Below are 13,119 nucleotides of genomic sequence, written 5' to 3' on the forward strand. Positions count from 1 at the left end.
AAATGCTGTAGTAAAAATACTGCATTCATGTTTTACTTAAAGAAGCATGACCCTACAGTAAAATGCAGCCCATTTTGAAAAAAGGTCCTCTGCGTCCTGACAATGGATACAATGTGTTTTTTAATATTTAGTTCAATGGGTGATATGTTGCAGGCATATACAGTCTATGGTTGCCGGTAGCCTACTGTTAGTTTTACTCACGGAACTCTAGTTGCTATGTTTTGCATACACATTTTAAATTTGCAGGCATAGCTGTTTAACACAAACGCAATTTTTTTTGCAGTTTACTGTAGTATAAAAAGTACGAGGTCTTACAAATTAAATTAATTGAATAAACGTATTTACAGTACTTCAGTAGGTCCTACTTTGTTTTTACATTCAGACAATGATGTTCCCCGTTGAAGTCATTGGAAATCAGTGGTTGGGGCCCCAATGCAACGTACAGTCACTAGTATACTTAGACCTGTATTGTCATTCCTCTAATTGCCATTAATCTAATACTTGTTGTTTGTACTTATATTTTATTTCCCATGTACCCGGTGCACACGCCTGATCCCTATCATTTAACATGGATTTGAACCTGGTCGGGGATGGGCCAGTGTTTGGATCTCCATGCGGATGTGACATTTCAGAGAAGAGCGCGACCGCCATTTTGAGATTTACCTCAGACTCAACACATCACAAACCACGGGAGAAGCGGGTTGAGAGCTATGGTTGAAATCCACACAGCTCAGGCTAACGTTGTATGACCGGGCACATTCCTCACAAGAAACAAGAGGTTAGCTAGAAATGCAACGAAGTGCCGCGTTTTGTTGTATATCGTGTTAGGGGCGGTTTGGGGAATTGGTTTATGTTGGGCCGTGGCAACTCTCGTCTCCGCGAACTTCCAAATCAACATTAGTGCTATTTCGTATTGGAAACGGGTTTGAATGGATAGCTTTTTCCTCCGCTCTTCCCCAGACGAGGGACAATCGGAGGAGCACACGGACTGGGGATATTGTAGACAAAGTTGTTGAATGTGTGTGTATAGCAAATGAACCTTTTTTTTCATTGTTGTTGTACCTATATCACCAGTTGGCTGCCTAGTGTCGGGTAGCTTAACGCTAGCTATAAACAGGGTATTTGTTCCTCAAGGTGCAGGTCGTGCTGTGCGTTGTCTTATTGCCCCACATTTCCCGGGGTAAAGCCGGATTGATTTAGCTAATTTCAGTGGGCCTCCCTCCTCGGAGCCCCGGTCCATCCATCCCACTCCCCACCGTCAACCAGCGACTCGCACCCACTAAAGGCGCCGAGATTGGGCGAATAGCGAGCAAATACGTCCGCGTTTCTTTACCCGCTCCCCCGCCGACCTCCCCTCCTCACTCCCCGGCGCTGACAGCAGACAAGGCCGAGGTCGCGACAGAGCAGGCCCGGCCGCTGAGGCTCGACCTGTCCACCCCACCTTCGCATCCTACCACACCTCACCAGCAGTCCAGAACCCGGTTCCTCGCAGAGCCTACCCTGGACAAGGTCGAGGGTAACAGAGATAGCAGGGAGCACCGCATCACAACAACAACAACAGCTGCCAACATGAACCACCACCATCATCACACGCAGCAGCAACAGAAAGCCGGCGAGCAGCAGCTCAGCGAACCAGAGGACATGGAAATGGAAGGTAAGTAATGGTCCCAAGAAGAGTGAACAAACCCTTTACAACCTATATTTAAACAGCGACATGGAAAATGCATTAAGTTTCATTAGCGCAAGCTGATCTCAACAGTAAACACATAGGCCCGAAGCTAGCCAGGATAGCCGGCTGCATTTTTGCTGATTGTGCGTCCGTTGCAGCATACTTGTGTGGAGCTGACCTCATTTTGCGTTATTAGCGAACGGAGCTTGAATTTCTCTCCGTATGCTTCCAATATTGCATTGCCTTGTATGTAGACAACCCAAATGAGCGGTTCGTCCACACTGTAAGATATTAGCCATACAAATCATTCATTCGTATCTGTCACCGTATTTCTAAATAAACTGTTTTTGGCCACGGTCGTTTGCTGTAACAAGTTCTCAGATGCGTTTGCCAAATCATCGCAGTTTAGAATCCACATGCAGTCATAGAATTCCAGGCCCGCTTATTGTTGGTAACGCTAAATGTTTGTAAACAGTGTGGCTGTATAGTCTGCAATTAACGTGGAACCATCGCTAGGTAAATTAATCTTGCTACTTTGACTTCACAGTGAGCTTTGGGTCGATTTTGACAGTTATCGGCACCTGCGTTTCTCATCAAAGTTAGCTATTCCGTGAGCAAAGTAACACTTGCTATTCTTACTGGTAACGTGAAAAATATAGCACGTTAATAGCCGTTAGACATGTAACGTTAACAGCATTTCTAAAAGATAAATGTGTTAGCATCGCGTCTGATGGCTTGTAAATGCAGGCCTGCAAAGTAACGATATCAGTTAACTACATAGTTAACTGTTACTTTGGCCTCTAAAATGCGAAGTCACTACATTTGACTGGTTAATGTGCGTTGTAAATACGTTTAATCCGGACAGTGTCGGGTGTTTGTTTTATTGCTCCATGTGTTCATTAAGATGGTACAACGCAATGTACATTGCTAACAAGGCAACTAATTTTAAGCTAGTCAATTAGCTCAAAGGCCTGCTTCTTTACGTTCATTCGCTGGCTAGCATGCTAGTTAGCCGATCAGCTAACACTGACGGAGGGGGTGTGTGGCGTTCCAAAATGGTGCCTTGTATTTTGCAACGTTCGATTCGGCTGTCGCTTGAATGTTAGGCCCTGAATATTAGCCTCACGTAATCTAGATTTTTTTTCTCGCTTGTCTGTAATTGCTGTCTAATAATATAATGGGTGATGTTTTTTTTCTTGCATTAATTTGAGCTTGTTGGCTGATACTTGTGATTAGCTAATGTTGGCTATAACGGCCTGCAGATGAATTTGTGGCTAGTGTTTGCTAGATAGCTAGGTAGCTAAAGCTAACGCAGATGCGTCAATCGTGATTTGCTAAATTGACGGTATAACAAGTTTAAGCATGCCAGTAGAGCAGATGTCAATCTGGCAGACCGAATGTTTGCTTTGATTTAGTTGTTTGTTAGTTTACATGTTGACGTTTGACAGTGTGTTATGTGAAACGTGTGGCAGTGCTGGCAAGTAACGGTAGTCGCCGCTGCGGTAAGCCAGGCCCGCACAGAGGCAGCGCGGGGATTTGCTGCTTCATTGTATGGACGACCAAACGGCATGGGGCTCGCCATTTTTAATGACCTGTGTTTTTGTTGGTCAGCTTTGTAGTCAGGGCCACACATGTAACCGTTTAGTTAGCGTTTTACACACGGAATACCAGCCCACCACCATTTTATAATGTGAACTTTGGACAACACAGGCTGGAGGGAGCCTTCAGCATCACTGCGTCATTTGGTCCTAGGGATTTGTATATCTGTGCGCACACAGTCACACACATTGTTGTTTGATTTGGAATTAACACAATACATAGCATATCATATTTAATCATAGAAATAAGCAGAAGTGGAAACAGACCCAGGTGTCATTTACATTTTTAATCGTTCATTTTAATACTTGTCTTACTAGAAGCAGGTGCACTCACCAGACTTCCTAACCCCTTAGTTGCTGGTTCACCCTTGTTGGATTCTCTCCCAGTACACTGCAGCCTTACAAGGACAGTGAAAACAAGTTGACATAATAAACTTTTTTTTTTCGCTTCTGCTTATAGCAGCAACACATAACCACATTTCCTTTATGGTATATATGGCTCCATACAGTTGCAGTGGGGATAATTTCTGTTTTGCCACAGCAATCTTATTAAGATGCCAGGCTGTTGCTGCCACAAAACCTATCTAGTGTGTATGCCTAATGGCTCTCCAAACATATAGGAAATTAATAGAAAACAAACATGCTATTTCTCCAAATATACCTTTCTTATAAAACCCAATTTGTCTAATAGGACAAGAATAAGGACTACAGTGCTAGTTATAACTGTTTCAAAGTCAAGGTTTCATTCAGTCATTATTTGTACTTCATGATTTTGTTTCAGGTGCATTTAGTACCTTTTTTCCGCATCGGTCAACAATTAGACAGTAGAGACACACTCTTTAAGGTGTTAAATGTTTCATCTTCAGTGTGTCAGATCAGCTGGGCTGTTATAACATTGTTGCTGTAGGTTAAACACACATCTGGAGTTGTTTTTCTGTTTTCTCAGCATACAGTTGTCTCATAGGAGATTTGTCATGATGACGGCTTTTATTTGCCGTTATCAGTCCAGAGGCTGCGGACTTAATTAGAAATTGGTTGTAGTTGTAATGCAACCATAGCAGGTACTCAGATCGATTACTGTGATGCTTCTTAGAAAGGTATGTTCATAAATAATAAATCCCATGTGTTGAGATGCTTGTGACTTTCCCCTTCCAGACACCTGCATAGTTTGAGTGACATTAAGTTCTACATTATGTGGCATATTTGTCTAATATGAAATCATTGGAAGTTCTGCATCCAGCTCTGGCTTGTGCAGATTTCAGTGACTGATCTATTAGGATGTACTACTCAGAAGTTTCAGGATAGTGGGGGCGGGACAAGACGTTGTCATGGAGTTGACTGACAGGCCCCATTAGCAGGGTGTAATCCACTTGAGGAAACGTCAGTCTTCTGGAGGACTCGGTCAGTAACGTTACCTGGAGACACGCACAACTGACACCATTGCGTCTGTCAGCTCGGAGGAAGACGAGGATCACAGATGCACATGAAATACTGTGTAAGAGACGGACTGGCACATCAACACATTTGGAGACCTATGCCTGACTGCTCATGTAAATGCTGTCGTTTCTCGAGTCTGGCTTCTGTTGCATCAGTGCCATGATCACAAGATCCAGGCAGATTTTACTCACTCCTTGAAGTCTACTCAAAGCTTCTCTGTTTCTGTCATCAATTTGTTTTGATAGATGAGACTGTGCCTCGAGCCACCGTGTGTGTGTGTGTGTGTGTGGGTGGGTGGCCTAATCCTGCATTGTGTCCATAATTACCCAGCCTACTGTAATGTTGCATGTTCTTTGTCACGGGCACACACACACATTGTGTCTCTCACTCACTCTGACACACAGACTGGGAAAGAAGACTTGTCATGCTGTCTCAGCAGGGTTTTCCCAGTGAAATGGATGAAAGGGTAGAGGAAGGATCACTCTGTGTGGCGATGCAGGACATAAAGATGGAGACAGTACTTGAAAAATTACCTTTTTGCTTTTTAATCGGTTGATGCTGTTTTTATGCCTTAAATGATCAGATGGTAATGATCAGATTATAAATCTGTCTTGCTCTAAAGGGTCGCCATATTCACAGAAACCTGACAAAAGAAGCTTTTTAAGAACAACCTCCGCTCAAATAGCCCATCATTCTACAACCAAAGGATGAAACTACATACAAAAAGTATTGTAAGAATATAAAAATATGAGCTGTAATGATTTGTTAGTTCACATTTTCTAGAAATAAAATCCAACAGTCGTAAAAAGTAATCTAGCAGATTGCCTGTTGTAGGCACAACTTGTAGTTTTAAAATGGTTATTACTTTAGCTCAAATATGAAATAACAGGTAAACGGATGATAAATCGATACAAATTTGAGAGGAAGCCTTGTGTGTGGCTTTTTTAGGTCTTGATATATTGTATTGATCTTGATCAGATAATCTGTCATTTTTGACCCCTCGTTTCTTGCCTGCTGAAGTCACATAGTTGGCAAGGCAGAGGCGTCAGCCTGCTTTCCTCCAATTGAAGAAAGGTCTCTACCCTGCTAGAACTATACAGTCTTATATTGTTTCTTTCTTTCTTTATGTACAGCTGGGGACACAGACGACCCGCCAAGAATCCCGGCCAACCCAGTGATCAATGGTAACGTGGCCATGGCAGATGGACACAACAACACAGAGGAGGACATGGAGGACGGTGAGAATGATGTGTACTTACACTAACAAACAGGATTGCAAACACTTTTGTTTGTTTCAAAGCTTGTGCTGTGAAAGTAATTGTCATAAGTAATGCTCCTGGTTTGACGTCATCCTGTGAATTACTCAGTTTAATTGGCTGTGGAGTTGTTAGTCTCACATAGGTTGTAATCCACTGACCAGTTGCACCTGGGCTTGTCAGTGAAAGCTGGAGGAAACCTGTTTAGTCTGTTCAACATCTACCCTGCCCCCCCTTTTCCCTGTCTCCCACAATCTTTTCACAGACACCAGTTGGCGGTCAGAAGCGACTTTCCGCTTTGTGGTAGAGCGCTTCAGTCGCCTGAGTGAGTCTGTGCTCAGCCCGTCCTGCTTTGTTCGGAACCTTCCGTGGAAGATAATGGTGATGCCGCGCTTCTATCCCGACCGGCCACACCAGAAGAGCGTGGGCTTCTTCCTGCAGTGTAATGCAGAATCAGATTCCACGTAGGTGTCTTGGTGGGACGAGGGATTTGGGAGACACGCAGGCACATTCCTAAAACCTTTGATGGTCCTGGTACATGTATACAAATAGTGCTTCCTAGATAACATTAAACTCCTATAAAGAGCATCTTGCTCCCAGTGCGCCCACGCTGCACGTCTGTATGGGCCCATCTGTCTCTTCTCTGCTGCACTGCTTGACGTGAGTGCTGAGATCTCAGACTGGGCCTGTACGAGTCATCCAAACTGATCAACTCATCAATCAAATTGAATCAAATTTTATTTAACGTGTGAAATCACCATGGGCACAAACCCCGCTACAGGAGCTATATCCACCATTACAAATAAAAGGATGTCTGTCATTTCATCCGTCATGGCGTTCTTTTGCCAGAAATTAGTGTTTTACATACACTGTAAAAAAAGAAAAAGTGTTTGCCATTGTACCAATAGCTCTCTCTCTCTCCATGCTGTCCAGAAGCCATATGCAATTACAACTATCCAAACCGAGGGCAACACGTTTTGGGATTGCTTGCGGTTGAAAAGGAATTTGGCTAGGGTTTATAATTGAGTATAATCGAATTATGATTACATTAAAGTTTGAAAAAATGCTGAAACGGGGAGGAGGGAGTGAGTCTCTCCTGTGTGTGTGTGTGTGTGTGTGTATGTATGTATGTATGTATGTATATATATATATATATATATATATATATATATATATATATATATATATATATATATATATATATATATGATGTAGTTTTGACCAGGAAACGGAAAGTTATTTAGGATTTTTAAGGTGTAAAGGTTTGTAAGGCTTTTTTTAAACCTCACTTTGGTTTCATTGCTGACAGCAATCCTGATCTTGACCTAATCTTCTAGTCAAGTAAAAGTACTTTTTATACCTCAGTGGCTTTTTAGTCCAAATGTATTTTTCAAAGCTGCTACCAAGGAACATGAAATGAACTAAAGTTAGCTGTTGAGGCCCCTTCACCATGTCTTTCCCCTTATTTGTTTAATGCCTTTTCATCATATAATTGGTTACTATGTAAACTTGTTTCCTTGACTTATTGTTTACCGCAGGTTGTTTGTTTTGCTACTTTATAGATGCAATAAATCAAGGTCATAGTTCACTAACAACATGGTTAGTCTCTTGTCTCAGCAATATTAAATCTTCATTGTTTAAAAAATGTAATGCCTGCTTCATAGATTGCTGAATTGGGTCCAAGACACAACTCAGACTCACTTTGACGGCTAATTCTTCCACCACACCTGCAGAATCCCTTAATAACAAAATGGGTTAAATCTGCAACTAGATCTGTATCAAAAATACACATCATGGGATACATATGCCAGTATGGTTGTTAATAAGAAAGAAGAATAATGGCAAAATCATTTTTAAAATCTCCTGTCTCACGATCTTTAAAAAGATTCCTGCCTTCTGTTTCAGGTCATGGTCGTGCCACGCACAGGCCATGCTGAAGATCATCAACTACAAAGACGATGAGAAGTCTTTTAGCCGCAGGATCAGTCATCTGTTCTTCCACAAAGAGAATGATTGGGGCTTCTCCAACTTCATGTCCTGGAGTGTAAGTACAGAAACTGACAGTAATCGATGGCAGATTAATATCAATAGCCAGATATGTTTTTCCAGATGGAAAGAAAGACGCTGGGAGAGACGGCACACATAAGAGACTCTAGCTGTTTAATTTTTGTGCAGCATAATGCTATTTGCTCACTGTCTATTTGGACATCTTAATCATAAATAAAGGTAAAAAACATAAGTTAATGCTTTTCCTATTGATACTAACTGTTTTGGTGGTGTTGTGTTTCAGGATGTGACTGATCCAGAGAGGGGCTTTATTGATGATGACAAAGTCACATTTGAAGTCTATGTCCAGGCAGATGCCCCGCATGGAGTGGCGTATGTAGCTCTTAACCCTTGTCCTCCTCCTGTTTTGTCTGTAAAGTATAACTTATCAACCCATTCTGTATTACATCTTCTTAGCCAACTTCATTCCAACCTATTACCACTAGTGTTAAACTTATTTCTAGAATTCATGGTCAGTAAACCTCATTAATATTAACTTATACCTACCCTCTGAGTTTAAAAAAGCACAAATTATGAATTATTTTGACTAAGAATTAAAATCGGAGGATGTGGAGTGGATCACAGACTGGTATATGTCAATGTTTAGTCAGGAAACTGTTTTGAAACCATTTCAGTTTCTTTTCAAATGCTATCAAGTTGAATAAAACCCCCACAATTCAATGAGAGTAATGATCCAATCCTTCATTTTACTTGCAAAAAGCGTTGTATGGAACCATCCATGTTATTTCTGAGGCAATTTGGTTTTAAGTAACCTATATTTCTGATACAGAAACTTTGAAAACGGGTCAAATTTGACCCGAAGACAACAGGAGGGCTGATTTTCTCTGGGGTCTTTTCTCTCAGGGTTGGGTTTTCTACAATGGTCCCAGGTTTCATTTTCTCTCTTCAGGTTTATTGAATTATAATAATAACATCAGCTTTCTCTCTGTAACCAGATGGGACTCTAAGAAACACACAGGCTATGTAGGACTAAAGAACCAGGGAGCTACCTGCTACATGAACAGCCTGCTACAGACACTCTTCTTCACCAACCAGCTACGACGGGTATGGTTCTGTCTTCGCATGTGTGTGTCTGAGTTTTTCTTTGTACGAGGTGCAGAGTGTATTATACGTGTAGGTTTAGTGCATTGGCTTAAGCCGAGCAGATAAAGATGTGTATTTATTGTGTAAACATGTGCACTAGGGCTTCAGTTCAGTATTTGTGTGCGTTTTGTTGCCATGTCACAAATATTAAAGGCCAACCTCAAATATAGGCTAAATATTGAAATGGATACTAAAATTCACAACTTCCATGTGTGGTACTTCTTCACTGTGTGCTGCTTTTCCTATTAGTATGAGTACCTGTACCTATCTAGTGTTCCTCTACAGCTGCTGCTGATTCTTCTTGTAGCAGTTTTACCACTATCATCTGGTTTTACTGGGGCCCTTTTCATTCACATTTGTCTTTGTTTTTCTACAGCAGGAGCTCTTAAAATGTGCATTTTACTTGTCATGAAAATAACAAAGTTTAAATTAGGGCTGAAGGATTTGGGGGAAAAAAAATCTTAAAAGCGATTTTTCTGCCAGATATTGTGAAAAGTTTAGCTGAACTTCAATATTCAGTGTGTAACAGATAAAACATCAACGTCATGGAGCATTATAACATGAAACACCACCAAAACTGCTCTTTATTCCTATGCAAGGATGAGAACATAGATATGAATGGCCAGCAATACATGTTTTTCTTTTAATAAGCATGGAACATTGAACGTTCAAACACAGAACATTTTTCACAAAAGCTAAAGTTATTATAATAATAAAAAAACAATTCCAATAAAAAAAATCAGTACTTTACTGTAAACTGACACTTCTGATATGCCTGTTCAATAGCCTCAACATATCGCACCTTCTACCATCATGTTAAGTAATAAAAAATAAATGAAACATCCACTGAAAATAGGACATTTCTGTAAATAACCTGTGATATGTAACATTATTCCAGCATTTATCTTATGAAAAAACATTAACTATAATAAAAACAGTAATAGGAATAACTTTTTTTTTAAACCAAATGTTACACTAAACATTCAACTAAATATTGACATTATTCATGAATCGTAGTCTTCACGATTAGCTAATCGCATTCTTTCAAATCTCGATTTCGATTTGACAACGATTAATCGTTCAGCCCTAGTTTCAATATAGTAATTTCCTTAACAAAACTGTAGAAATTAGTAACCTCCATGTAAGAGTCGTATTGTCTAAAACTAATCCTCTCTTCCCAGGCGGTGTACATGATGCCCACAGAGGGAGATGACTCGTCCAAGAGCGTTCCGCTAGCACTGCAGAGGGTTTTCTACGAGCTGCAACACAGCGACAAACCCGTCGGCACCAAGAAACTCACCAAGTCCTTTGGGTAGTGTAGACTTTCTTTACAGACAGCTCACCTTTCCTTTGTCTTAAGGTGACACAGACGGAGGCCAGAATGAGAAGTAAAACCATTATTTTGTGTTTTTTTTGTTGTTTTTTTGGCTCAGTGCTGTACATTTTCTATATATTTTCTTTTTGACATTGGGATGCTCAGCACTTTAAAGGTGGGGTCATAGTGAGATACCTCAGGAAGATCTTTGCACTACTTTGTAGGATGGTAACCTGATGTTCCATGGTTTGGTTTGCTGCTTTGATGTCCGCTTCCATTGCTGGGGCCAGATGACACTTTGAAACTGTGTTAAATATTATTTTTAGTTGAATTTTAAATGGTTACCGGGCACACGTCTTTCCTGATCTGTGAGTATTGTATCTAACTGCCTTGCCTTGTTTGCTTTTTTCTGTGTGAAGATGGGAAACGCTAGATAGCTTCATGCAACATGATGTACAGGAGCTGTGCAGAGTGGTGAGTTCTCTCATACTCTTAAAGAATGTGGGCATGTACGTGTATGCATGCTGAATAATGACTGACTTACTGTGTGTGCGTGTGTTGCAGCTCCTGGACAATGTGGAGAACAAAATGAAAGGCACTTGTGTTGAGGGAACCATCCCTAAGCTCTTCAGAGGAAAGATGGTGGTATGTTTTCTCTCTCTATCCCTCTTCTTCTTGTCTGACTTGTCCTCATGATTACGGCCACATTTTGTGTAGTTGTTATAAAATGAATCACTCTGAGTTCAATTTCAAAAAGACAAATTTTGCTGTTTATTTGTTGAAGTAAGAGTGCATAGTGATGCGAGTGCAGCATGCATTAACGTAAATACTGCTGTAGAGTTTAACACAGTGATGTGAAGTTGTCTAACTGAGCTCAGGGTGTAGCCGGGAACAAAGTCAGTTTAAGAATAGAAGGAAGTTAAATCGAAAAGTGACCCTCTTAGAAATAATATTTTTGCCAATCATACAAACTGACCTGTGTGTGTGTGTGTGTGTGTGTGTGTGTGTGTGTGTGTGTGTGTGTCTGTTCTACTCTAGTCATATATCCAGTGTAAGCATGTGGACTACCGGTCAGAGCGGATAGAGGACTACTATGACATCCAACTTAGCATAAAAGGAAAGAAGAACAGTGAGTAGCAACATCAGCACAACTTCATGGCTTTTCTCAAACAATGGAACAGTGGTGTTTTCTTGATCTCATTCTGTGCTTTCTGCTTAATTACAGTCTTCGAGTCATTCAAAGATTATGTTGCAACCGAACAGTTAGATGGAGACAACAAATATGACGCAGGAGAGCATGGCCTGCAGGTGAGGATTCACAGTGACTGGATTCAAATGATTTTTTGTGCTTTCTTTATGTTCCAGTTTATTTTAGTTTGCTTACATTACATTTTTGTTTATTTTTGCTATATCTCAATTTGTATTCTTAGCTAATTTTCAAAAGCAGGACCCTGGTGACTTGGGACAATGAGAAGTTCTGGATAAAATAAGTTACTTAATGCTGCAAATGTGAAGGGTTGTTGGAGAATGAGTGTCAATGGGATGTCCTGACCAGATGCCTGACAGGTTCGTTTGTACCACAGGAAGCAGAGAAGGGAGTGAAGTTCCTTACTTTCCCTCCAATCCTCCACCTGCAGCTGATGAGGTTCATGTATGACCCTCAGACCGACCAAAACATCAAGATTAATGACAGGTAAAACAAAAACACCAGGCCTCACTCTCACACAGCTGTTATCACGCTTACTTGTATATTACTTTACAAACGCGTACACTACCCTGCTTGACTGAGATCTGTCCCTGTTACACAATGGGCCAGGGGTGGTGGATAGACATAATAGTTTAGAGATGGTCTTGTCCATATTGACATTTTAATGGAGCAGTCTATTTAAAAAAAAATATATATATAAAAAAAATAAAAAATAAAAAAAATAAAGTGCACTCGAGCCAGCACTCTCTTAGCAGCATGACCTGACCTTCTGTACTAAGACGATGAGAAAGTGAGTCATTGAGTGTTTCCTGTAGGCCGTATCATTCTGTGTAAAGCTTTGGGGGAGCTAATGGTGTTTTAATAATCCACCAGGATAATGTGAAACGTTCAGAATACACAAATGCGTAGCCATCCAGAATAATTTTCCTCTGTAGCGTCTCATCAAGCTCTGAGTCAGCCTTGTGACTGCCACCGGCACCTGAACCCCTGAGGGCTGTGTACTGTATATGTATACACAGACGCAGTTGAACTTGAATCATGACAGCTTAAACAGCTCTTTCTTTCTTGCATAAATATTAGAGATGCACTAATTATAACTTTCTAGGCCGATTCCGATTTTTCATTGAGTTTGACTGCCGATACCGATTTTGGCCGATTCCGATTTCATATTTTCTAACCACCTTACAGCACACACAAATACTTCTTTTCTATCTTTTCTTTAATAGAACATTTTACATTTTGCATAGAACATAAAACATATTTTTGAACAGATAATCTATCGCTATAAAATAGAACTATATAAATTACTCCTGGTGTGGGAAATTCACTGCATTTCGCTGTCTTTGTACTCTCTTTGTAGAGTTCTGTTACCTGAAATGGATGATTTAACGTCACCACTCATTTTACACACAGTTTAGCAACAAAACTAAACGCTGAGGGAAGATTACTACGTTTTAAATGTTGGTTTGGAGTGGTATGCATCCCCA

At 40.7% G+C, this 13,119-nt stretch overlaps 1 protein-coding gene across 2 annotated transcripts in view; it reads left to right on the top strand.

The window, feature by feature from the left end:
• Positions 1-637: 637 nt before the first annotated feature.
• Positions 638-13,119, top strand: part of usp7 (ubiquitin specific peptidase 7 (herpes virus-associated)) — a 28,512-nt gene continuing 16,030 nt past the window's right edge. For both annotated transcript variants that reach the window (XM_078270560.1, XM_078270561.1), the window contains exons 1-12: positions 638-1,654; positions 5,838-5,942; positions 6,226-6,424; positions 7,866-8,004; positions 8,251-8,339; positions 8,963-9,071; positions 10,292-10,422; positions 10,845-10,899; positions 10,990-11,070; positions 11,464-11,554; positions 11,651-11,733; positions 12,009-12,118. In XM_078270560.1, coding sequence (XP_078126686.1) covers positions 1,570-1,654; positions 5,838-5,942; positions 6,226-6,424; positions 7,866-8,004; positions 8,251-8,339; positions 8,963-9,071; positions 10,292-10,422; positions 10,845-10,899; positions 10,990-11,070; positions 11,464-11,554; positions 11,651-11,733; positions 12,009-12,118 — 1,277 coding nt within the window. In that variant the 5' untranslated portion in view covers positions 638-1,569. The remainder of the gene's footprint in view (positions 1,655-5,837; positions 5,943-6,225; positions 6,425-7,865; positions 8,005-8,250; positions 8,340-8,962; positions 9,072-10,291; positions 10,423-10,844; positions 10,900-10,989; positions 11,071-11,463; positions 11,555-11,650; positions 11,734-12,008; positions 12,119-13,119) is intronic.

The sequence above is a fragment of the Sander vitreus genome, chromosome 15 (assembly GCF_031162955.1).
Source record: "Sander vitreus isolate 19-12246 chromosome 15, sanVit1, whole genome shotgun sequence".
NCBI lineage: Eukaryota > Metazoa > Chordata > Actinopteri > Perciformes > Percidae > Sander > Sander vitreus.